At 47.8% G+C, this 25,176-nt stretch overlaps 1 protein-coding gene and 1 pseudogene across 1 annotated transcript in view; one reads left to right on the top strand and one right to left on the bottom strand.

The window, feature by feature from the left end:
• The window catches only part of ATCHR12 (SNF2/Brahma-type chromatin-remodeling protein CHR12), an 82,599-nt gene that overhangs the window by 33,259 nt on the left and 24,164 nt on the right, over window positions 1–25,176 (top strand). The window contains exon 10 of the mRNA XM_087397341.1: window positions 93–311. Within this exon, the coding sequence (XP_087253467.1) occupies window positions 93–311 (219 nt within the window). The remainder of the gene's footprint in view (window positions 1–92; window positions 312–25,176) is intronic.
• Window positions 8,273–8,331, bottom strand: LOC147885020 (U6 spliceosomal RNA; annotated as a pseudogene).

A 25,176-nucleotide genomic window follows, 5' to 3' on the forward strand; every position in this document is an offset into this window, starting at 1 on the left:
TTTTTCATGACAAAAGGCCTTGTAATTGAGATCTGTTTTCTAGTTTTCACTATATTACATAATTAGAGTGCTAATTTGTCAGTGATGTTCAGTATGGTTGCATTGCTCTATGATGGACGTCGTGATGATAGAAAAGACTTGAGAGAATTGTACAAAGGGGAAGGAAAGTTCAATGTCTTGATCACACATTATGATTTGATCATGCGGGATAAAGCATTTCTGAAGAAGATACATTGGAACTATATGATCGTGGACGAAGGCCATAGACTGAAAAATCGTGATTCTATACTATCTCGCACCCTTGTGGCTGGGTAAGATTGCAGCTAAACTCCTTGGTCCTTCATTGAAACTCTTTACCTGGTTTGGTGAGCATAACAAGATAGAAGTGTACTTGAATGACAAGTGGAATTGTAAGCTCACTCATTTTATATATATATATATATATATATCTAGATAGATAGATAGATAGATAGAGAGAGAGAGAGAGAGAGATGTATTAAGGTCCGCGGGAGGCCTCGCGGGCCTATGGGACAAAAGTGCGGAAACAAAGTAAACTCATACAAGGCATAGTGGGCTGGGGCGAAGGGCTTGCTAAGGCCCTCGTTGAGTACTAGAAAACACATAAACTGAAATACTAATGTAGTACATCATATCAAGTCATGCCAGAAAAGCCAAATACTGTGTAACATGAGTGGGGCATGTCAGGCGCTTAGGGCTAATGCTCCAAGAACATGATCTGGCTCCATGTATCCAGGCTCCGTGATAGCTCTCTGGTGTGACACAAAGAGCTCACATAATTGCATCTGTCGAGCTGTCTGGTGCTGTGGTGGGGGGATGGTCTCCTCGATCTCTGGATCCGATGGGCTATGTCAAGTGTAATGCCACGTCTCTGTCGGTCGCCTCTGAGAAGAGCTGAGATAGGTCTAGCCTCAATCGTGTGTGCTCTGGTCTCCTGTCACATGTGAGATCCCCGTGACCCTTGTCTAGTAGTGGTGTCGTGTCGACTCCCTCTACTGACCCATCTATCTCTCATGTCAGCTAGCTCCTCCTCCTCTACTCCCGAGTGCCTTGGAGCTGACTCAAATGCATAGAAGTCGGTGACCTGCCTCTGCGCTCGGTCCACCTTAGTGTCCTGTGACATGGTGGTCGCATCCTGCTGCTCTCTGATCCGTCGCAGTAGTGTCTCTCTGTGTCTCCACATCTCCATTAGGTAGAGCCCAATACAGACCTGATCTTGGAAGTGGATCAGTCGTGAGAGTGGGCCAAACCCGTGTCCCTCTTGAAAAAGGCAATGGTAGTGCCCTCGGATCTCGTAGTAGGCAGGACATATACAAAGAAAGTGCTCCTTGGTCTCGACTTGACCCATCGTGCATAGCATACAAGTCCGTTGCTCTCTGGGTATGCCTGCAGCTCTCCCTGCCTCAATCCTGAGCTGATGGGAGGAGACTTTATCTGTCCAATGGCAATCCTCAATGCATGTGAGAGAGAGAGAGAGAGAGAGAGAGAGAGAGAGAGAGAGAGAAAAGAAGAAGAAAGTTTATTAAAGTCTTCGGGAGACCATGAAGGTCTATGAGACTAAAGATAACTGATACAATGAGCATAACGGTGGTGGTCTCAAAACGGGCCAACCAACCGTTTCTACAAAAAAGAGGTTATGAAGGACTATGTGTCTAGTCTTGATACAAAAAATATGTGTCTACCTCCAGATGATACAAAGGAGAAGAAGGGGGGGGCACCAAAATGGGGCAGAGGGGGGAGATACAGTATACATGTGTAGGTGGTGATCGTCAGAGACTAATCATAGAGGGGCCATCAAATGGGAAGTCGGAAAAAACCCTGCGATAGATGATTGGCCTCTGACGTCACGCGGCCTAGTCGAGCTCGGTCGTCGGGGGCGGCGGGTGGCCCTGTGGATGAGGGCAACGGTAACCCCATTGGGGCGGGCCGAGAGCAGAGACGAGATGTCATGGACCTGGATGTGTGAGTCTGTCCGCTGACGCAGTTGTCGTGGCTCTGGCTCTCGCTCACGTCCGTGTCGTCGGCTAGACTGAGAAGAGGTATCTTGTGACTGAAAGAAGTCAGTGATAGGCCACTGGGTGTCCTCACGTCGTGTGTGCTGCTCGTGTCGCCATGCTCGGAGAGAAGTATCTCGGTGGCGGGTCATCTCATGTAAGAAAGCGGCTAGGCACCGCTGATCTGAGAATTGTAGCATGTGTGGGAGGGAGCCGAATCCGTTGCGGAAGAGGCAGTGGTATCGGCCTCGAATGGCATAATAGATAGGACATCTGAAAGCAAAATGCTCCTCCGACTCGATCTCCTGTAAGTCGCAAAGTGGGCAAAGGCGGTCCTCTCGTGGGATACCCTCTGCGCGTCCACTCTCGATCCGTAATCGGTGTGACGAGACCCTAAACTGACCGAGGGAGATCCGGAGCGCATGTGGTAGATGAAGTTGTGTGTAACCCGGAGGTGTGATGAGAGAGAGAGAGAGAGAGAGAGAGAGAGAGAGAGAGAGAGAGAGAGAGAGAGAGAGAGAGAGAGAGAGAGTCTACGAAAGACCGATGGGTCTATGAGACTAGTAGAAAACCTGATACAACAAGCAGAAGGTGGAGCGCTACTAAGCGAGCATCATCACCCATGCTGAGTGCTAAGTCCTAAAAAAAATACAGTCGTATATCATGAGTAGGGGCATCATCATCATCATCATCAGTACAATGCAGTTTCATAATGGTGCAGGTGTCAGGGGGAGGGCGAGGTCATGCGGATGTATAGTCAATGATGGAGCACAATCTTAGATATGAAGTCTTTTATCTATGGTGTATCGGCCTTAGGTATGTTTAGAATGATTGAACATAAGCTGAAAACAAAAAGTGGGAAGCTGAATAGCCCATTTTTCTTTTAGTTTCAAAAGAGAGTTTGTTTGAGTATGCTTATGCTTTCTAAGTTAGAAATGTATTTTTGACTCTTTGTAGGAAACAATACATAAGTGTAAAGGACCATTTAGCTTTTTATGTTTTAAATAAGAGTGAGAGTGAGAGAGCGATATTCTTCCTTTCTTCTTTATTTCTTATTTTCTTTCTCTTTTGTTTATTTGATGTATTTTAGTAAGCACTGGGTTTGCCCAAGAGACTCCGCGGGTCTTTAGAAACCCAGTATAGCTGCTTATGCTTGGGCATTGATGACGACATAAGTGTGCTTTGCTTGCTAAGTATGTCTTCCTTTTGTTTTTCTTAAAAGTTTTTGTTTACCTCTTTTTTCTTCTTTTTCATATTCTCTCTTATTTTCTCTTTTATTTTCTGTGTAGATTTTTGATCTTTAGAACAACAAAAAATCTAAATGTGTATGATTGGACTTATTCTAGTCTTACAAAGGTATATAGTGATGGAGTGCTGGCAGAAGTCTGTGGTCGTAGTCCGTCTCGATCTCTTGGCGATGACCCTGCTCCTAACCAAGAGCTACTGTAACTCCTATGGGCCGTGCTCCAAGTCTGAACATGGATTCGAGGTCGCCAAGTGTAATCTGCGTGTCCGTCTGCTGTTGAGTATGGTGTGTCTTAGACTCTGGGTCTTTGCTGCGTCTCCCGTCAGGGAGCGTGTGATCCATAAGGTCTGAGTGAAAAATAATATGTAATCTTGCTCTGGGAGGGGTCCCGACTGTGCTCTGTCACCACGCCCTTGGTAGGTGCTCTTTGTGCCGAAGTGCCTCATGAAGGAAAGCAGCAAGGCACCCTTGGTTTGGGTATGAACACGAGCTTGGAGAGGGGCCCAAAACCGTCTCCGAAGAGACATTGTTATCGACCACGGATCTCATAGTACACGGGGCATTTGAATGCAAAGTGCTCCTGCGATTTGACCTCTTGTCGATCACATAGTGTGCATAGGTGACACTCTCTAGGTATCCCCTAATAATGAAACGAAGCTGAGCTTCGTTGGAGGCCTCACGTGCCTACGGGACAAACAAACTACAGCAAATGGAGGGAGCTGAGAGATTGGAGCTAAAATCAAAAAATAGCTCCGGTGGGTTGTAAAGATCTTGAGCTATCTCATGCTATGGTGGAGGGTGTGGTTCCTTGGGCTATGTCTAGAGTGACTCCTTCTCTCGTGCAGTCCCCTCTAAGGATTGCAAAGATAGGTTGGCCTCGATCGTGTGTGCTTTGGTCACTCTTGGTGGCATGTGTGGACTCTGTGTCCCATGCTCAGTAGTGCCATGTCGTTACTCTCCATTGATCCACAGTGCCCGTGCCCACAAGTCAGCTAACTCCTGACTAATACGACTCTCTGCCCCCATCCCCCCTGCCTCCCTCCATCTCCTCCGCCTCCTACTCCTCCTCCATCTTCCACCATCTCTACCTCCCGCCTTCTCCTCCTCCGTCTCCGCCTCCCACCACCTCCTCCGCTCCCCGCCTTCTTCCTTTGCCTGCGTCTCCCTCGCCCTCCCATCACCTCTCCCTCCCGCCACCTTCTTCGCCCGCCTCCAACTCCACCTCTGGCCGCCTCCTCCGGCCTCCTCCTCCACCTGCTTCCATCTTCTCCTCCTCTCTCTCTCTTTCTTGCCGCCTCCTCCACCACCTCCTTCTCCTCCGCCTCCATCCCCCCATGCCACGTCTCCCTTGCCTCCATCTCCTCCCCCCGTCTTCGTGCTTCGCCCCTCGGTCCCCTTTGTCTTTCTCTATTACCGCCCCCATCCTTCTCTGCCTGCTCTCTTTTGGAGCTTTTCCTTTTTCCCCTTTCACGCCCCGCCTCTTTCTTCAAGGGCTCTCCCTAGCCTTTCTTGGGGTGAGGCAGCTTCTCTGCCCACCGTCCAGGAGGCTTTTGGTTTTTTCCCTTCCTCGCAGCGGGAGTTTTGGTGCTTGTTCGAAGAAAGAAAATCTTGGTGGTGACCCTTGGTTTGACCAGAGGAGCTCTATGGCAGCACCCTCGAATCCCACAGTCGTTAAGGTTATCCTTTCTCCAGCCGCCGACAAGCAACAGGTGCAGCATGCAGTCCAGTCACTTCATGACAAGGCAGTTGTGGGTAGAATAGTAGGCCTCACTCCCACAAGGAGACATGTGAGGTGAGCTTGACACTACAAGGAGACCACATCCAGGAGGTCACCATTTACGGAAGAGGTGTCTTCCTCATCCAGTGGAGCTCTCTTGCTACCGCCTTGACACTTGTGGAGCAGAGCCCCATACTCCTTGGCTCGCATTTGGTGTCCCTTGGTACCATGGCTTCACAGTGGAGGACATGGACATGACACACATGTTTCCGGATTCCTGGTGACGCTCCGCTTTCGTGGGCTCCTAAAGGAATACCGAGCCATCTTTCCCTCCATTGGTAGAGCGTTTGGCACGGTGCTGGAGTCCCCGCCAGATTCGACAGCTTCAGTGGTGGTAGCAGACAATGGGGTCCCCAAGATCAGATTGGTGGTTGAGAGCCCAGAGTCCCTCCCAGAGTTGATCCTCCTCAAGACCCTCGAGAGGGGTACAATTCATCAGAGAGTGAGATCTCCGGTTTACCAGGACAGTGTCTTTGTTGCAAGCGGATGGGCCATCTATCTTGAAATTTCCCTTGTGGTCAGAGCCCAACGCCCCTTTAGCCTAGACCCCCTGGGTGACACCTTCAGAGGGAGAGTGGACCCAGGGGGGAAAAAAAGAAAAAGAAATGAAGTAAACTGGCTCTAAAGTGCCGCAGACAACGGGCTAGACGCAAGGAGAGAGAGAGAGAGAGCAGGAGGAGAGGCACCCGCGGAGAAGCAGCCGCAGGAGCCCTTGGTTGGAGACCTCTCTGCCCCAATAGCAGGGGCCACGGTTCAGCCAGGTGATCCTCCATTAGTGGAGGTACATCGACCACAGTCACCCTTGCGTCAGCAGCGTGCCTCAAGAGCTCTTGACGTTGCAATGGCAGAAGCTGCGGAGGGTAACCCGACAACGATTGAGGAGAAGGGGATCCAGAGCCCAGGTGTGCCTAATCAACAAGGCGGGCCTGTGATTGCCCCTATTCCCTCCTGTCCCCCTCCCCCTGTGGACCCCTCTCCCTCTCCACACCCTCTCCCTCCTCTTGAGCTCCCCCCTCCCCCTCCTCCCTCCCTCGCCACTCATGTTATACTCATCCTCACCACCTACCCCCCTCCCCCCGCCTCTCTGCCTCCCTCGCTTCCCTTCGCCTCGGCCTCCCCCTCCATAGCAGCTTCTTCAGACTCCCCCCACTCCCACCCCCCTTTTAGACCTGCTTTGGCGTTCCTGCAAGTAGGCAAGGGCACGACCGAATCCCCCTTCGCTTCCCAGTCTCAACGGCCTGTCTCCCTCCCTTCTCAGCCCTCCCATCCCGAGGGGGATTCAAAGGCAAGGGGCTCGTCCTCCCAATTAGCATCTCCCAAACTTCAGCTTGGGTGCCCTCTCCCAAGAGACTTTTGCAGATTGGGGCCTTGGAATTACTTGGAGATTTTGGACTCTTTCCCTCTATAGCTGGAGGTGACACTCATGATCTTGCAGCCCTAGAAAGGGGGTTCAATCAGGGTAGTGGGCTCCCAGACACATTCAATTTGGCGATTCCAGTTCGCCTCCACAGGGCTGGAGAAGTGGACCCTAGAGGTATTTGATGCTGTGATGGGGAATCAGATCGCACGCATGATGGATGATTGGATGGGTCCACTGGGACTAGATCTTTGGCACGCCCATGGTGTTGAAGTTAACTTCCAGTTGAGCTTCACGCGGGAGAAGCCGATTTAGGTTATCAGACTGCCGCCTGGATTGCCGCCCGAGGCAAGGTTTGATCCGGCACACTATTGGCCACTCTAGAAGTGCGTTGAGATGTTCGAAGTGGACGTCTCCTTCATATTGCAGTGGGCACGGAAGATTGGCATAGAGTCGGTGTCCACCCCGGTACGCCGTCGCCGTTCTTGCCCCAAAAAAAAAAGAAAAAATTACAACAAATGGAAAGAAACTCATACAAGCCACAGAGGGCTGAAGTAAAGGGCACACTGAGGGAGGGAGGGGGGGAGAGAGAGAGAGAGAGAGAGAGAGAGAGAGAGAGAGAGAGAGATGTATTGCCGTCTTCGGGAGGCCTCGTGGGCCTATGAGACAAAGTATAGTCACAGAGCAACTCATACAAGCCATTGTGGGCTGAAGCATAGGGTTCACTAAGCCTCTCCTGAGTACTATGCTAAGCAAAAGATAACTCAAACCTCAACAAACAAAACTAGTGCTCAATCTCTGAAAACATAGCCAGGTGTTGCAGTGGCTCTCCTATGGGCTGCAAAAATGTCTCATATTTGTGTCTGTCGGGTCATCTGTCTTGGTGGCAGGGGACGCGGTCTCCGTGATCTCTGTAACCAGTGGGCTATGTCACCCTCCTCTGGTCGAGCAGTCCCCTCCAAGAAGAGCTGTGATGGGTTGAACCTCTATCATGCGTGTTCTGGTCCACCTCTGCATCTCTAGCTGCATGGCCCTCGTATCGTCTATCTCCTTCTCCACTTCGTCATGTCCGGGGGCAGGCTCCAAAGTGTAAAAATATGTGACATGTCATTGAGCCAGATCTGTCATAGTCTCATGTGCCATTGCCTCCTCCTGCTCTTTGATCTAGCGCAATAGGTCTCTCCATGCTGCCGCATCTCCATCAAAAGCGGACTTGGTCCTGGAAGTGGATCAGACGGGGGAGAGGCCCAAAGCCAAGCTCCCCCTGGAATAGGCAATGGTATCTTTCTGAATCTCATAATCGACGGGGCAAGTAGAAAGGCAGACTTGGTCCTGGAAGTGGATCAGACGGGGGAGAGGCCCAAAGCCAAGCTCCCCTTGGAATAGGCAATGGTATCTTCCTGAATCTCATAATCGACGGGGCAAGTACATAGGAAGTGCTCCTCTGTCTCCACCGCCTTGTATAGTCCATAGATCCGTTGTTCACTGGGCATCCTAGTGGCTCTCCTTGCCTCAATCCTGAGCTAATGGGACGTGACCCGCATCTGTCGGATGTCAATCCTCAGGGCCTTTGAGACTCGTCTATCCTCCAAATACTGGGGTTTGATAATAACTCCGTCCTTTGATAGTCTCAGGAAGTGATCATGGTAGAATCGGATCTTGGTGGTGAACCCCTAGTGCCCTCCCCAAGTCCGTGACGTATTGAGTGGGAGTAGGTCAAATTGTATAATACGGTTGATCTCATCTTGTGGGAGCAAGTGATTAGGGGCATCTAGGCTATATTGAAAGGGGGGAGACAGTCTCTGAATGCCTCGACTACAAAACCACTTGGTCATGCGTGCATACCAAGCCATGATAACCCCACTCTCAGCTAGTTGTATAAAAATTTGGACCATATCTCAATTTGTGTGTGTCATCCTTGCGCAAGGGCAATGCTAACGTCCTCGGGAGGCCTTGTGGGCCTATGGGACAAGTACACCATACAAGCCTCAATGGGCTGAAGCAAAGGTGAGCACTAGGGCCCTTGCTGAGTAGTATGCTAAGCTAAAGAGCTCAAGAGCTCAAGAAAACTCAAATGCAAACTAAAAGCTAGGACTCAAAAGCCAAAACTTGGCACCGTGGTGGCTCTTCGGTGAGCTGCGAAAATATCCCGGATCTGCATCTGTCGAGTTGTCTCATGCTATGGCAAAGTACGTGGTCTTCTCAACTTTGGCTATGTCAAGAGTGACACCTCGTCTTTGTCGGTCTCCTCTGAGGAATGCTGAGATAGGCCGAACCTCAATCGTGTCTGCCCTTGTCACCCTCTGTGTCGTGTGTGGTCTCTACATCCCTGGCTCGGCAACAACATGTCGGCTCTCTCTACTGATCTAGACTGCCCTCATGTCAGCTAGCTGCTGCTCCTCCTCTTGTGACATGTCATTGTACTCGGTCTACCTCAGTATCCTATGGCACGGTCGCCTCCTATGCTCTCTGATATGTCGCAATAGTGTCCCCCTGTGTTGTCGCATCTCAATCAGATAGAGCTTGATGTATGGAAGTGGATCAATCGTGAGAGTGGACCGAAGCTGTTCCCCTCTTGAAAGAGGCAGTGGTATCGTCCCCAAATTTCATAGTAGGCAAAACACATAGGAAATGCTCCTTTGTCTCGACCGCCCCCAATGTGCATAACCTGCAGATTTGCTGCTCTCTGGGTACCCGCATCTGTTCAATGTCAATCCTCAGTGCGTGAGACTCCTCTGTCCTCGAGATACGGGGGTTTGATGATGAGTACATCTCCTGATACCCTCAAGAAGTGGTCATGATAGAAATGGATCTTGGTGGGGAACTCCTGGTTGCCTCCCCGGGGTCTGGGACATATGGAGCTGGAGAAGATCTAACCATATGATACGGTTAATCTCTTTTCGTGGGATCGGCTTAGGCGGTGCATCCATGTTGTACTGAAAGGCGGAAAGCTGGTCCATCTGAATACCGTGATTGGCAAACCATGTCGATATACGTGCATACTATGTATCGGCTCCGCTCTTTGCTAGCCATTTGGATGACTCTAGTGCCAGTTTTAGTAGTCTCCAATGGGGTAAGGCCCAAACTTGATGGAGGAATGTCATTGTGTGAAAAATGGCATAAATTTGGAGAGGTATCATGGCGAACTCTGCCTGCTGTATCTGATGGGGGTTGAAGATGTTGGAATATGGAAAAAGAACTAGAACTAGAAACTGGAAATGGAAATGAGATGACAAGACTGAAAGATAAGAAATACCTTGAGAAGAGTGTAGACAAGACACAAGCTAGACAGATAGATTAGAATGATGTGACCCATTGAATATATGGGCCAAAGTACAAGACATAATGCAAGAGTGTTTATGGGATAATTGTAGAAGTGCCACATGGCACACACTCAAGACATAAAGACTAGACTTAGACTTAGACTAGGAAATAGTACACTTAGTGTGCACTTATCTCCAACACCCTCCTTAAGTGGACACTAGGAGTAAGACAGAAAGACAAGACTAGAGGACAGACATAAAGACTGATAGACAGGATAGAAGACATGGCAGACAAAAGATCCTGAGACACCCCTCCTCAAGTGATATCCTCATATGGGTCCACAAGGGTAGGGACAAGATGGATCTAAAACATAGTCAGATTGATAGACAAATAGACAGACAGACAAGACTAGATAGACAGAAGACTGACTGTAGACAAATAGAAAGACCAAGACACTAGAACCCCTTGACCTACATCATCGGTGGTCAAGGTGGTAGACAAAACATAGAAGTAATCAGAAAGCCCATTTTTCATCATGTAAGGAAGGAACAGCAGGATCAGCTGATGGAGATGTTGCAGCAACATGGGCTGAAGTAGATCCAGGAGCTGATGTAGAGGTTTTGGAGTAGCAGTCCCTCTCCCGGTGATTATCACGGCCACAAATGGTGCATGGATGAGCCTTGAAACAGTCCTTCTCCACATGATTAGTCTTGCCACAATGGGTGCAAGGCTTTCTTACCTTAGAACTGCCTTTCTTTGCTAAAAAGGCAGTGTCAGTTACCTTGCGTTGTTGAGTTCTTTCTTCCTCTTGGAGAGCATTGATGATACCCTCAAGAGAAGGATTATTATGATACTTGAAGGTAGTGACAAGAGTAGCATAGGAGTCAGGTAAGCTTTTGAGAAGCACGGCAATAGCAATATCTTCGGAGATGGGAGACTTGACTGACGCAAGCTGAACCATAAGACTGCGAAGATAATTAACATGAGAGGCTATAGTAGCTCCTTCCTGCATATGTAGATCAAAGAATGAGATCATAAGTGCAATTTTAGAGTTTTTAGATCGGGCTCTAAAAAGAGTATCCAGAGTGATCCATGCTTGAGGAGCAGACTGTATGTCGGAGATGTGATGAATGTAATCATCTCCAAGGCCAAGCAATATGATAGCATAGGCTTTGTCGTTCTTGGCAGTAACAATTTGCTCAGATGGACCTTCGGGGGCATCACGGTGAACAATGTCCCAAAGGCCTTCTTTCATAAGATGGCACTTGAGTTTGATCTGCCAAGTATGAAAATTGGACCCATTGAATTTGTCGATAGACATGAGAGAATGAGAGGAGGATGCCATGTGGGAAGGTCTTACCTCTTGCTAGGATGCAAGGGCAGTGTCTATTCCCTTACAATATTGTAGAAATAAATGAGAAGAAGAGATCCTAGAAGCCAGTTCTCTCACCACTTTGTCAGGGCCATAGCATATGACAGCCCATCGAAGCAGGAGGAACCAGCAGTTTGCAGATATGAGGATTAACAAAGACTGCTCAGCAAACTGAAAGAGACAATGTACAGTACCTTAGCAAGAACTGAATGCAGAACTGAATGCAGGTTGGGCAGAGATAAAAACTTCAGCTCCTCCTTTATTTCGAACAGAAAAGGTACGGGCAGCAGCTTCAGAAAGTCGTGGGCAGCTCCTTCAGCTCACGAAATCAGGGCAGAAATGGCAGACAGATCTGCAGCAGTAGAGGCCACCTGAACTGGGACAACGGGTGCAGGTACAGATTCCGTACAGTCGTACGGACTGTACGGACTGTACGGACGCTGACGAAGACGGCGTACGGCGGCGTACGGCGGTCGTACGGAGAGCAGAGCTGGTAGAGAGTGGAACTGCGCAACAGATCTGGCGCGCAGATCTACAGCGCAATGGTGCGCAGATCTGCAGCGCAATGGTGCGCAGATCTGGAAGAGGAATGGCGAGCAGATCTACAGCGGCAGCAGGGTCAGCAGCGTGGAGAAGAGGGGCGGTGCGCAGATCTGTCGATGACAGCAGGTTCTGCGCAGATCTGGCGCTCAGATCTGGCAGAAATGATGCGCAGATCTGGAGCGCAGATCTGGCGCAGATCTTGAGTAGAAACACACAGATCTGAGAAAAGGCAGACTGCAGCGGGGGAGAGTTCTGAGAGAAGGCAGACTTGAGGGAAGAGAAGAGGGAGAAGAGGGATCAACCTAGCTCTGATACCATGTTGGAATATGGAAAAAGAACTAGAACTAGAAACTGGAAATGGAAATGAGATGACAAGACTGAAAGATAAGAAATACCTTGAGAAGAGTGTAGACAAGACACAAGCTAGACAGATAGATTAGAATGATGTGACCCATTGAATATATGGGCCAAAGTACAAGACATAATGCAAGAGTGTTTATGGGATAATTGTAGAAGTGCCACATGGCACACACTCAAGACATAAAGACTAGACTTAGACTTAGACTAGGAAATAGTACACTTAGTGTGCACTTATCTCCAACAGAAGATCTACGCTAGAATTGGAGCCATGAGCTCTTGCCCTTGTGCAAAGTGCTCAGTCTGTAGTTCCCCATGATCTTGTGATGTCTTGTTATGTAGCCGATGGAGTGCAGCCCGCACATTGTGTGCAGTGAACAATGACAAGTAGCGGGCTTGGGCATAGAGGACATATCAGATGGCGCCAACATTGAACGTCATAGAGAGAGCACACATATATGTGCCAAACATTTGGATCTGTGCTGGGGATGGGTGGCTTCCCCTCTGATAGGAGTCCCCACACAATGGTAGAATCTCCCTCTCAAAATGATCTTATCACCTAATTCATCCTGTGTGTGAGGAAAGCACGCCTGTTATGATGCATCAATCATCGTGAGATCCGCTACACCTTAGATGACGTCAGGTGGCCTAAGGCTCTCTCCCGTGTGAGGTGAGCTCTCATCTATTTGGACTCAAGGGTTTTGAGGCATCTTCCCAACTGTGGCATGTGTGGACTGAGTCGTGGTAAAAGGTGTGGTGGTAGCATCCTGTATCCCTGAGACAAGGGGGTCCGAGGCCTAGGCGAGGTCCAAGTAGGGCCAGAAGCTCCCGGGCGAAGTGGCTCACATATACTGGATCAAGGGCACGGGCAAAGTGGATGTGGAAACGAGTGGGCATGGGAGGGTCCCTCCCTGTGGTTGGCCTAGTTCCAGAGATACAAAAGGCTAGGTATGAGTGGTCAGCATCGAGTGGGAGAGCAAAGGTTAAGGGACCCAATAGGTAGTCCATTGTGCTTGTCCCCTCGCCATGTGGAAAATAAGCGAGCCGATACCATTTATAGATGATCAAATTATGGATTGCTCGGAACTCAAGTAAATGTCGCCCATACGTTGTCACATGTGGTGCATTTGTAGTGTGCCTCAATATCCCAAGGTCTGCTGCATCTATTCCGGCATATATGGCCTAAGCTCCGGTGAAAGACTAAAGAGGATTGCTAAGATCCCCCCTGGTGGTCAGTGCTCGCTCCTTGGAAGATGGCATCAATATGAAGTGGTGTTTGCGTGTATAGGATGATGAGGGACTAAGGGCTTACTGTGAATCATCTTGGACCCCATAATCACGTGTAGCCACTTGAATCTCCGCTTGTTGGTCGCTGATGGGTCACTCTCCCAGAAGGGCACCGCATACATGGCTGTCGGCCTCACAAGTGTGTCAAATAGCCATCCCTTTGCTAGGGGTCTTGGAAGTGTGGCAGAAAGCACTGTCACTCTAGTCAAGCTAGAGCTCCCTGCCCCCGTGTGAGGCATGCACTAGTTGCTTGAGTCATCGTAAAGACTGCCCCTAGATAGGTATATGACTGCACGATCTCGACCGGCTCCCTCGGTAAGTTAAGCTACGTCAATGAAGTACAATCCGTGGGGTGTTGAAGATCATAAACCTTGGTTTTGCCAATGTTGATTGTCGGGTCATGGCTGAGTTTTTCCTTCACCTCCGGAGTGCCGACAGAAACTCAGTACGAAGACTTTGTATAAATGGATGCTCAAGTATGTGTGGGTGTGTGGATTGTATGTGTGAGAGCTTACTTTTATACTATGGTCTACACCCACTGTTGGGTGCTGATGACGTCAGTGGGGATGTCATAGTAGCTAGTCCCTGCTATGCGTGATGGAGTTTATGGTTTTCAATCTTATGAGTGACTATCGTGAGATTGAAACTGCACTATGTTGTGTTTTTAGAGGATGAGTTTGGGCATGTTCCTGGATTCATCTAGGTATATGCTTCTGTTGTAGTAGCAGACATGCAATTTTCACCTTGTGAAGTTTTCGTCCAAGTTGCGGCTTGCTGGTATTGCGATACTTCTTTCTATCTTACATGGTGCGTTGCCCTATCAGCTAGATTTAGATTTAGATGCTTGTTTGGGAGAGACTAAAATGAAATCGTTTAGGCTTCACAAGCAGTTGTAGCTTGAATGAAGAGATTTGGACTACTTTTTGATTAGCCTTCTCCTTTAGTGCTAGCCTTCGTCATGGCTGAGTTTGCCCTTCACCTCCGGAGTGCCGACAGAAACTCAGTACAAAGACTTTGTATAAATGGATGCTCGAGTATGTGTGGGTGTGTGGATTTGTATGTGTGAGAGCATACTTTCATACTATGGTCTACACCCACTGTTGGGCGTTGATGACGTCAGTGGGGATGTCATAGTAGCTAGTCCCTGCTATGCATGATGGAGTTTATGGTTTTCAATCTTATGAGTGACTATCGTGAGATTGAAACTGCACTATGTTGTGTTTTTAGAGGATGAGTTTGGGAATGTTCTTGGATTCATCTAGGTATATATTGATTGTCGGGTCTCTCTCCCCGAAAAACACGCCTAGGTCCTCTAGGTGTCTCTATAGGCTTGCTGCTAAAGAGGAAATGAGGACTATGTCATCTGCGTACAATAGAATCTGTATCATCATATTAGCAAGCAAAGACCCCTCTCCTCCTAGGCAATCAATGGAAGTCATGATCTCAACAATATAGAGCCTAAAGAGTGTTGGTGAGAGGGGGCATCCTTGCTTGACTCCGATCGTGCTCTCAATCCTATGTGACAAGCCCTCAGGGGCATGTACCCCCTGTAACCTGACTTCTCTAATCTCGCTTCTACTTACTGATCACGGGAGTAGCACCATGATTATCCACCCAGCCAATTCTACCAAGGCTTCCCAGCTTGGGAGAGAGAGCTGTATCAAAATCACGTATATCCCCAATTCTTCCCTTCTCTCACAAGCCTTGACAGACCCCAATTCCCTAGATAGATCTAGATGCCACATGTCATCCATATAGGGCCTTTCTAATGCAACATTTCACCCCTCTCTTGGGATGCATTTAATTCCTTGCCCCTAGGCACATTCTTTGCACTAGGCCCCTGGTCTCAGATCTATCTAGTCTGGTGCTATCAGCCCTCACCTAGGACCTTGACATTAACCCCTCCCGATCATTTACATAAAGCGCAAACACATATATTACAAAGATAGATCCTATAAGGGAAATGTCGACTGATTCTTCCGAGGTCATGCTACCTCGGCTAGAGCGTAACATTCCTTCCCTCTTCAGACATCAGCGTCCTCGATGATAAAGTCTGGAAATACTCTCCGCAACTGATATACGGATTCCCAGGTAGCTTCGGATAGAGGCTGACCATGCCATGCAACCAACACCGTGGGTATCTTCCGATTTCGTATTTGCATTGTTCCTCGGTCCAGGATTCTTGTTGGTTTGCGCCTTGCAATATCCTCTATCTCCTGAAACAAAACCACACCTTCGATTAGTGAGTCACCAGTATGTAAAAATTTCTTTAAACGTGAAACATGAAAAACCGGGTGCACCTTACACCCCTGTGGCAATTCTAATTTATAGGCTACACTGCCTATTCTCTTTAGAATTAACCACGGCCCACAGTATCGAGGTGATAACTTAGCACACTCTCCTGAAGCCAACGACTTCGAGTGCGAAGGAATTCTGAGAAAAACTTTTTCTCCTTCTTCAAATACTCTTATAGACCGATTTTCATCCGCATACACCTTGGCTCTATCCATAGCCTGGCGGATGTTAGCTCTCGCAAGTGCTAGCATCTCCCGCATCTGAACTACAAAGTTCGCGGCACTAGGCACTTTCTGAGGTACTCCAACTATAGTTGGATTGGCTGGCCTATAACCATAGTTCAGCTTAAACGGACTGAACCCAGTAGATGAATGTTTCCTATCATTGTAAGCAAACTCCAACAATGGCAACCACTTGTCCCATGTATGTTGCCTCAATGACACATATGCTCTCAGCATATCCTCTAAAATCTGGTTGACTCTCTCCGTCTGACCATCCGTCTCAGGATGATCCCCACTACTCATTCCCAACTCAGTCCTTAGTGTCTCAAATACCGCTGTCCAAAAATGACCGGTAAACCTGACATCTCTGTCTGACACTATGGATCTAGGCAATCCATGCAGACGAAATATATGTCTAATAAACAAATCCGCTACTTGCGGGGCACTAACAGACTCTCTAGTCGGAATGAAGTGAGCCATCTTGGTTAGACGATCAACCACCACAAGGATAGAATTATACCCTCCTTGTTTTACAGGTAGCCCTACAATAAAATCCATGGAAATGCTCTCCCACTTGCTTAGTGGTATTTCCAAGGGCTGTAAAAGTCCGGGTGGCTTCACCCGCTCGGCCTTACTTACTTGACACGAGAAACACCGTGTCACATATTCATGAATATGCTTTTTCATCTTTGGCCAAAAAAAATCTCGCTTCACGAGATCATATGTCTTCTCGACCCCTGGATGTCCCGCACACGGGCTATCATGGCATTGTCGAATGACTCTCTGCCTGAGATCATTCTGACCAGGTACTACTACCTTGCCATTTCTAACTAGCATACCATCCTTTATGGTATATCTTGCATAAGTTTGGCCTTTTCTGGATGCCAGGTCATCCTTTTCATTTTCCCCGGGTTTTAACACATGAGCCTTAGGCCATAAGCTCTGGACAAACTCGTCCACCTTCTGAGTTTCTCTAATCTCGGTCATTAGAGCACTCTCTAATACCGTGAAACTCAGGTTGTGCACAATGCGAGACAACGCATCAGCTACCTTATTGTCTTTTCCTCTTCGGTACCGAATCGTTAAATTAAACTCCTGCATGAGCTCTGCCCACCTAGCTTGGCGGCCCCTCAAGTCAGGCTGTTTACAGAAATGTTTCAGAGTATCATGATCCACATCCACATAAAACTCTGAACCATACAGATAATGCCTCCATGTTTTCAAAGCATGGATAACTGCATACAACTCCAATTCATGAGTTGGCCAATTCCTTTGAGAGGGAGAAAGCTTCTTGCTTTCGAAGGCTACTGGCCTTCCCTCTTGAAGGAGGACTGCTCCTACCGCAATGCCACTTGCATCGGTTTCTAGGAACAACGGTTTCTGGGGATCAACTATCTTTAACACCGGTCCTGAGACCACAGCTTGTTTTATGGTGTTAAAACTTTCTTGTTGATTCTGTCCCCAAATAAAAGGTACTTTATCTGAGGTCAGATCAGTCAATGGCGATACTATTCCGGAATATCCTTTGATATGCCTTCTATAAAACTGGACAAATCCCAAGAATGATCGCAACGCGGTCAGACTCTGAGGGATTGGCCAAGTTAGTATCGCAGCCACTTTCTTCGGATCCATTTCTACCCCCTGTGGAGTAATTATGAACCCTAGATACTCAAGCCTAACCATACACAGTATAGTTTTCTTTTTATTCACATAAAGACTGGCTTTCCTCAAAGTACTGAACACTATCCTTAAGTGTTCACGATGTTCAGTAAGACTTTTACTGAATATCAAAATGTCGTCAATAAAATGTACTACGAACTTTCCGATATACGGACGTAGTAAATCGTTCATAAGCATGACGAAGGTCGCTGGAGCATTGGTAAGTCCGAAGGGCATTACCAAAAACTCATAATGACCAAACCTGCTCCTAAAAGCGGTTTTATGCACATCCTCGGCTCTAATCCGGATCTGATGATAGCCGCACTTAAGATCTATCTTGCTGAAAATCACGGCTCCATGTAATGCATCTAGCAAATCATCAATCCGAGCCATCGGATACCTGTGCTTAACAGTGATATTATTCAATGCTCTGTAATCTATACAGAGGCGAAACGTATCATCCTTTTTCCTCTTTAATATCACTGGTGAAGCAAAAGGTGAGAAACTTGGTTGAATCTGCCCCAACTTGAGGTATTCTTCCAGTTGCCTACGCACCTCCGCTTCTTCAGTAAAGCTCATTCTATAGGGAGGTCTATTTACAGGTTCTGCCCCCGGGATCAGTTCAATCTTATGCTGAACATTCCGCTCTGGAGGTAACCCATAAGGTAGTTCATCCCTAAAGCATTCAGAGAACTCCTCTGTTATAAGATTAGCCAGCTTGGCCATCTCATCACTTTGCGTAACATCAGTGCTAGTCGAAGAATCATTCACCGACTCTACCGATGCGGTGCAAAGGTATAAAAACTCTACTTGAGCCTTTCTGATTTCCATCACGGAAACCAACGGTCCCTGAGGTATATCTTTTTCACCTCGCAAGACATAAAGCACATCATTCATCTTGAATTGATATACGTGCTTTTTCCAATCAATGGCTGGATTCTTCCTAGAATGCCACGCCATTCCCAGGGCTATATCCGCATGAGCAAGCTTAGTCATTTCAAAATCAAGCTTCTCAGCATAGTCCTGAATCCGAAGTTCCAACTGGGTAACCCTTTGGTCCCATACTTCAGTTGAACTTCCATCTGCCATCCTGACTGTGTACGCATAGTCAGATGGACTTGTCTTTAATTTCAGCCTCTTCACGAGCTTGGAGTTAATCACATTGTGAGTTGACGCTGAGTCAAACAACACAATGACATCATGACTGGCCACTTGCCCTTTCATTTTAATTAACTCCGTATCATTGAAGGCTGTATACCCCGTTGCTGCGGGCTTAGATAGGATGTTATCAGGTGCACTCGTCACTAACTTAGTAACAGACACACAGAACAAACAAGGTACTAACCTCTGAGAAGATCCCGCTAGCTGAATCTGCATCTCTTCCGCTCTGGGACTTCCCTGCATCTCCACGTCGCACTCTGAGATCACCATCTCAGCCATCCGACGATCTTTATTACGTGGACAATCTCTCCACTGATGAGGTTGAAGGCAACCAAAGCATAAGCCTTCCCTCCTCGCTTTTTCCCTTTGTTCCGGGTTCAAGGGAGACTTAGACCAAGCCCGGGCTGCCATTGGAGTTACTTTTCTCTTCACTCCAATGGTGGTACTTGGTTTGGGAGTTTCAGCCGGTCTCGCCTGCTTGGCTTGACCACTCGGCTGCGAACCACTCCCTTTACTAGTCCACTTCTTCTTAAACCCAGATTTCTTCGGATACCCATACTGGGTTCCGACCTGTGCAAACCCACTTAGCTTGCTGCCCTTGGCATCCTCGTAGTTCAGGGCTATAGCTATTGCATCATCTAGCGTGTTCGCGTACTTAGCCCGAACTTCCATTTTTATTCGGTCATTCAATCCAAATATGAAATCTTTCACTTGGATTGATTGAGGCAGGGGTTCGTCAACCTTCATTACACTCTCTCGAAACTTATCAGTGTATTCTGCCACTGAAAAATTTCTCTGACGAAGGTTCCTATATTGATCCCAGGCTCGGGATGCCTCGTCAGGAGGTAAGAAGTGTTTCCTGAACTCTCTTTTAAACCCCTCCCAGGTAGTGGATGCTATACCGTCTTTTTGTTGTTTAATCCACCACCGATCCGCCGCCTCACTAAACATATGGGTGGCCTCGCGGATCTTTTTGATGTCATTTCTGATCTCACAAATGGCGAACGCCTCGTCCCATTTGTGTAGCCAGGTCTCAATGACATCGGAGCTACGGTCGTTCATCCGACCAGAATACTTTTCCGGTCTATAATTAGCAATGTTTGGCACCTTAGCCTTCCTAGGCTCGACCGTATGGACACTAGACTCCGGTTCCATTGGAGCCTTTCCCTTCTCCTCTCGAGAAGGTCTGGCAGACATACTCTGTAGTGCTCTCCTAAGTTCGGACTGCCCTGCATTGGCTTGTAACTGCTGTGCTAACAACTGTTGCAAGGCATCTTCCAACAATGCAATCCTGCCAGATAACGTATGAGCTACTGGGCGCGATCCCTGCTGGGTCGGCCGGACTCCTGATTCACCAGGGTCCCTCCTAGAAGCCCCTTCTTCTGCTTCCATTAAGTTCAGTAGGTGTTTTGTTTTGGGGCTTTTTTTTTTTTTTTTTTTTAAAAACTCCCCTAGAACACTGTAATCACAAGCTGACACAATTCAGGGTACTGACACTCTGAACACAATTCCCTATACTAGGGAATTCCTGCAATCCCACATGCACACTAACTACGCATTTGACACAGGCATATATCCGAATCCCACTTTTCCCTATACTAGGGAGATTCCTGCAAATTAACTCAGACTCAAGTATACATGCATCTGCACAATCTGTCCCTGCTACAGCATCAAACTCTCATGCATACTTGTCACTTTTCACGCAAACGGAGTATCAGCAAACCAAACCAGGGAAAAAAAACATAGAATCGACAGAAATGACAAAGAGCCTTCCTGGTCTATGAATTCTGATCCAAAACCAAAAGGGAAAATAGATAGAAGGCCCCCTGGAATTCGAATCCTGCTGCTTGCAGCCTGCACGTACGGTCTGCTATCAACCTACGGGCTTGGTCTACCCTTTGTAGTCTGTAATTCACCGATCGGCGCCGTGCCTTCAGCGATGCCCACACCAATGTTACCCGAGCCAATCGTCAGCCACCACGTCTCCGTTAAATCCACGAAGGGCATCGTGATATGGGTCTGCGCTCCACGCCTTGTCTTCGTTTGGTCGGGAGACAAAGGTATTCTCGGAGGAGGATGGCGATGAAAATCCTCTCGTCTTAACCCAATGAAGGAATGAGAAAAGCAAGCAAGAGATGATCGCGATGATGATCGTCTCGCCTTAGAACTGAGATCTTCCGTGAGGGTATCCGGAGACTTACACTTCCAGACATTCACCCGTCACTTGCTTGCAGGCGTCGCCGAATCACCACCTACGGGACCCAGGCTAAAACTTCAATTCCGAAAGCCTGCGTTCTCCAATTCGTAGGCCCACACGAACGCCACGATTGCTCCGTCACCACCAACGATCGTCGACAGGCCTTCCTACGGCCCCTGCTCCGTCACCACGCTTCAGCCCGTTAACTTGCGCTGCCCACAGGTCTTACGCTCCATACCTTACCCCTACACAACCCGGAGCTCTGATACCAAATGTAACCTGACTTCTCTAATCTCGCTTCTACTTACTGATCACGGGAGTAGCACCATGATTATCCACCCAGCCAATTCTACCAAGGCTTCCCAGCTTGGGAGAGAGAGCTGTATCAAAATCACGTATATCCCCAATTCTTCCCTTCTCTCACAAGCCTTGACAGACCCCAATTCCCTAGATAGATCTAGATGCCACATGTCATCCATATAGGGCCTTTCTAATGCAACATTTCACCCCTCTCTTGGGATGCATTTAATTCCTTGCCCCTAGGCACATTCTTTGCACTAGGCCCCTGGTCTCAGATCTATCTAGTCTGGTGCTATCAGCCCTCACCTAGGACCTTGACATTAATCCCTCCCGATCATTTACATAAAGCGCAAACACATATATTACAAAGATAGATCCTATAAGGGAAATGTCGACTGATTCTTCCGAGGTCATGCTACCTCGGCTAGAGCGTAACACCCCCCCTTTGACTCACTCGTAGATCATGTCTTCGGGGATCTGCATCTCCTGGAGTCTCTGAGTCATGCATCCTTTCGAAAGTCTACAAAGCAAGTGATCTTGGCTAGTGCGTGGCCAATCATGTGTGCGCGGTAGTTTCTTGTGTCCATGGGATCCCTTGCTTTGTGTATCGGCAAAATGGTGGTGGTACGTGGGAAGCCGTTACATACTACATGATTGAACATTGGTGCTAAGATCGGAGCCAAAACCTCGTGCCCATGTGCAAAAAACTCCATCTGCAGCTCATGGTCCTAGGCTTTCCAGTTGTGGAGCCGGCACAGTACAACTCACACATTTTGTGCAATGAACAGGATGGATGTGGTGGGCCTTGTAGGCTATGGCAAGCAATGGAAGCTCAAAAATGAATGTGAGAAGACAAAAAACGAGATGCTGTAATGAATTGTTGCAAAACTTAGAGTGGAGGCTCAAGAGAGAGCCAACATAACAAAACCCTAGGGCTAAATGCCCTAACTGGATTAAGTGTCCTAATTGTCCTAAGTGGTACATGTACTAACTATGCCAACTGACCTAACTGACTGTAACTAGGCCTACAAGGCATATACCAAGGAATGAGTGGCACCTATGGATAGCCCATAGAATGGCCTACAAACCCCCCTCCATGGTATGGGCTGAAGTATCCTGGACATGGCCGAGGATACCTGAATATCTAATGTCATGGTTAACCAGCACATGTTCATCCTGTGGGATATAGCAACCTATGATTGTACAGAGTACAACAAATCAAGTCACAAAAGGTACTAAGTTTAAAGCTTGCCGAAAAGCTTCAAACTTAGGTCGAGGTAGAGCCTTCGTAAAAAGATCTACCAAGTTGTCTTCAGTGGGAACATAAGACAACTGAATATCACCTGCTGATAATCTCTCTTTGACATAGTGATAGTGAACCTCAATATTTCTTGTGCGAGCATGGAAAACTGAATTCCGTGCAACAGCTAAAGCACTTTGACTGTCAGTGAAGATGACGGTAGGAGCAGTCTGACATGCATAAAGATCTGTAAGTAACTTTTGGACCCAAACACACTCCACTGTAGCTATAAAAGCTGCTTTGTAATCAGCTTCACAGCTAGAAGTAGCAAATGTACTTTGCTTCTTGCTGAACCAAGAAATGCATGAAGTACCAAGCATGAAATGACACATGGGTGTCCGAACAGCCAGCCTCATAAAGAAGCCCCAATGGTGGGTGCCTTTGAGGTGCCTGAAGACACACTTCACGGCATGCCAATGGTGCATAGAGGGGCTGTGCATATATCTGCTCAACTGTGAGACAACATACTGAAGATCGGGTCTCGTATGGCATAAGTAAATCAAACAACCAACTGCCCGCTGATAGAGAGTGACATCACATGCACCGCTGCCATCCTCAGAAGAGAAGTGAAAACTAGGCTCTAATGGTGTGGATACTAGCTTGCAATCCTCAAACTGAAAACGCTGCAAAAGCTGTCCAACATACTTGGATTGCGACATAAAAATGCCCCCCTCACTACTAGCAAATTGAATGCCCAGATAGTAATGCAAAAGACCAAGATCAGACATAGCAAATGTCTTTTGCAAGTCAAGCTTAAAAGCTGCAATTTGCTCAGCATGTTTCCCAGTGACAAGCATGTCATCCACATAGAGCACTAAAATCAGCAAATCTGTCCCACTTTTGCAGATGTAAAGGGTAGCCTATGTAGGGTTGTTCTGAAATCCAAGTGTGAGCAAATGAGCATGTATCTTGGAATACCAAGCCCGAGGTGCTTGCTTCAATCTATAGAGGTCTTTCTTTAAGCAGCATACCTTGCTTTCAGAATCTGCAACCTCAAAGCCAACAGGTTGGGAAACATAGACCTCTTCTTGCAAATGCCCATGTAGGAAAGTTGTCTTGATATCAAGCTGATGTACCTCCCAATGAAAGTGGGCAGCAAAGGCTTGATCACTAGCCATAGAAGCATTGCGATTTGCACGGCTTTGTTCCTCTTAAAGGAGAAGAGCAACCAGTTGGTCAAAAGAATAACGGTTGGCATTGCCACCTGCAACCAATGCACAAGCAACCAAATTAGCATGCTCTTTCCGGACAGCTGCTCTAGTACCACAGGCTTGGGCAAAGAAGACATATCAGATGGTGCTTGGATTGGGATGTCGTAGAGCAAGGTTGCATGCGTGTGCTAGACGTTCGGTCTTTGATGGAGATGGGTGGGTTATCCTCCGAGAGAAGCTCCCCATGCAATAGTGAGATCCCCTCCTTGAAAAGATTTGGTCACCTTTGTTGGAGATATCATACCCAAAGAGTGTGTTGGTGTGTAGTACTAGGTGATCTAGTACTATTTTACGTGTGTGTCTTGTGTGAGTGCCACGTGTCATCATGGGACTTATCCCATATGCACTAGGTGCTAGAGTGTGTGTGAGTAGCCTACATAAGGCTTGTACTTCACTTGTCTTGTCATACTTGATGAATGAATGAAAGCCTTCATTATGTCTTCATTTGAGTATCACGTCTTCACTCCCTAGCCTATCTCTCTCTCTCTCTCTCTCCCCCTCACATCATGTTTCTAACATGGTATCAGAGCCACCTTCCATAGCTGCCACGTCACCCTTGCCCTAACCCTAATTCGTCACCCTTGCCTAACCCTAATTCTGCTTCAGCCCTTCTTCTTGCAGCCTGCAGCCGCCTCAGCCCTGCTCCATTTTCGTCGTGTTTTACCTCCTCCATAGCTACTCCACCTCCATTTTCTGTCCTTGCAGCCAGCCGCCTTCATTCAAGTCCTCTTGGAGCTGTAGCTAGGCCTTTGGCTCCCTCTTTGCTTGCTGGTCAGGACTTCCTGCAAGAGGCGCCTGCACGTGTGACTCCCCAAGGACGTTTTGGAGCTCTCCATTACCGAAATCAGGGTTTCTGAGCTGCAGCTGCATAGCCACCTTCAATGGTGCATTTTTGGACGTTCTCAACACCAAGAACAAGCTTTTATTACTGCTGCTTTGTAATCGGCCACCTGACAGCACTCTCTGCAGCATTTCGAGTCATTCGAGGGCCTTTTCGGGCAGTCTCTTGGCTTCCAGCACATCTACTACAGCCGATTTTCAGACTAGTGTCCTGCTACAGCATTTGGAACTGTTCCAGGGAGCCTTCTTGCACATCGGTGACCAGCCTTTGCACTTCGGGGTGCCCTAGTGCAGCTTTCGGACCTGCTGCAGCAATTCAAGCAGTCACTACGACCACAAGAGCTCCATTTCTGGTTCAGTTCTGCATTTCGGAGCATATTCTTGATGTGTTTTGATTAGGGTTTGTATTTGGAGCACCTACAGCCACCTATATATGCCCACTTGCACACGTGGAGGCTGCAATTGTGTTTTGGCGTCCCAGACGAGCCGCCATACTTGCTGGTTCTTCAGCTGGTGCTGTGAGTTTGTTCCCTCAGTTTGCACACATGGAGCCTTGCCCTCGTGGTGAAGATCAATCCACACATGTCTCAGCTTGGGATGATAAGAATGACAAGGCACTAGCGCTTATTGGTGTGAGGTTGGCTAACAAACTACTTCATCATCTTGACCTCACTACTTCAGCCAAGGCGACACTGGACAAGCTCGAGAATATATATGCCACATCTATTGGACGTGAGGAGCAAGCTCTATCTGCTATATTACATGATCTATCCCTCT

The sequence above is a fragment of the Dipteris shenzhenensis genome, chromosome 26 (genome assembly GCF_047967505.1).
Source record: "Dipteris shenzhenensis isolate YYH24624 ecotype China chromosome 26, Dip_SZ_1.0, whole genome shotgun sequence".
Classification (NCBI taxonomy): Eukaryota; Viridiplantae; Streptophyta; class Polypodiopsida; order Gleicheniales; family Dipteridaceae; genus Dipteris; species Dipteris shenzhenensis.